The sequence below is a fragment of the Echinops telfairi genome, unplaced genomic scaffold (assembly GCF_000313985.2).
Source record: "Echinops telfairi isolate 266 unplaced genomic scaffold, ASM31398v2 ScPeMD7_7469;HRSCAF=8507_1, whole genome shotgun sequence".
Classification (NCBI taxonomy): domain Eukaryota; kingdom Metazoa; phylum Chordata; class Mammalia; order Afrosoricida; family Tenrecidae; genus Echinops; species Echinops telfairi.
The window spans coordinates 51,883,585-51,885,041 of record NW_022111373.1 but is presented as its reverse complement, the minus strand read 5'-3'; the positions used below and the strand labels follow the sequence as shown (position 1 = coordinate 51,885,041).

Below are 1,457 nucleotides of genomic sequence, written 5' to 3'. Positions count from 1 at the left end.
GAACCTGCCAAGCTCTTCAGCAAGCATAGAAAACACTCATTTGAGACCATATCTCTCTTCAGGTTCACAGTTTGACTTTGAGATTTGAACTGTTCCCTGCATTTAGTAGTGAAATCTCTTGTCTTCATCAAATCACGAGCCACTTGGTGAAAGTTTTCAGAAGTTACAAAACAAGACATTTGTATTTGAATAGAATCATTTCTGGGCTTACCCCTAGTCATATAGTATTTTGGAGTTGATTACAATGATTAACTGTCAAGGATGTAAACTGAGTTACCATATTAATTAACCATATTAATTAATTACCATATTAATTACCATATAATTACCACTTTAATTAATTAAAGTGAGGGGAAAACACAAAGCAAACTACCTGTCCTCGGGTTGCGTCTTACTGATAGCATCGCTGTAGGAAGGAGTAGAACGGCCCCGTGGGTTTCTGAGGCTGTGGATCCTCCAGACAGCGGAAAGCCTCCACTCTCCTCCGTGGACTGGCTGGTGGCTTCAAACTGCTTGCCTTGCAGTTAGCAGCCCAACTTACAGCCCACTATAACCCCATCAGGGCTCCTTATGAGAAATGAAGGCATTGATTTCCATTGAAATTAAGGCTTACTGCTTAAAAATAAATTATGTTTATACTGGACAGTATGTTCGTTGAAGTTAAAATTGACCAGATTTGAATTCATAGGGAAATTTGGCTTCTTAATCATCTGCTCCCTAGAGACATTGAAGCTAATTTTCCATTTTGCTTTCCAATTAGGTAAAAATACTCAGAAAAGCAAAAGTAAACACAGGACAAAGCACACTTGAAAAATTGGTTCAAAGGTGTAGGGGTGGGGGGGGAGTGAGTGAAAACAAGAATTCAGAAGCGAAGTTGCACACTGGATCTTATGCAATAAGAAAACCACAGAGCGAAGGCTCATCCATCCGTCTCTAAGGTTCCAGGTTCAGTAGCTACAGAGGAATGTATGGCGTTTCTGGCTTGATAAGAAACAGGTGTCACATTGAAAATCAGGCTTCTAAGGAAATGATAAAAACAAAAATCTGGGCACTCAAGCCAGAGGAAGCATCAGAAGGTTTAAGTTAGCTAACAAGAAGGTTTACTCAGTAGCCCTGGAGCTGACTATTAAGGGCGATTATAGAATTACCCTCTCTCAAGAGTTGAAAATAGAAAAAGATTAACGTCTCAGTGTAAAGGCTTATATTGCTTTTTCTGCAAATAAGTGTCATGGTTTAAGAATGCTGATTCCTTCAAGACTTTTTCTCCATTTGATGGTATGGTATGGTCAGCATTTTTTTAAGGTTATACAATGATTTATCGCCTGTGTTCTTTCTCTTTTCAGTCGGTATTTTCCAGGCCATGTGTCTCCTGATCTGTGCTGAGATGTACCAAGTGTCCAGGCTGCAGCACATCTGTGAGCTCTTCATTATCACACAGCTACAGAGCATGCCGAGCC

The 1,457-nt window shown here is 40.0% G+C and overlaps 1 protein-coding gene across 1 annotated transcript in view; it reads left to right on the top strand.

The window, feature by feature from the left end:
- The window catches only part of RHOBTB3 (Rho related BTB domain containing 3), an 81,165-nt gene that overhangs the window by 61,533 nt on the left and 18,175 nt on the right, over nt 1-1,457 (top strand). Inside the window, exon 10 of the mRNA XM_045285194.1 lies at nt 1,344-1,454. Within this exon, the coding sequence (XP_045141129.1) occupies nt 1,344-1,454 (111 nt within the window). The remainder of the gene's footprint in view (nt 1-1,343; nt 1,455-1,457) is intronic.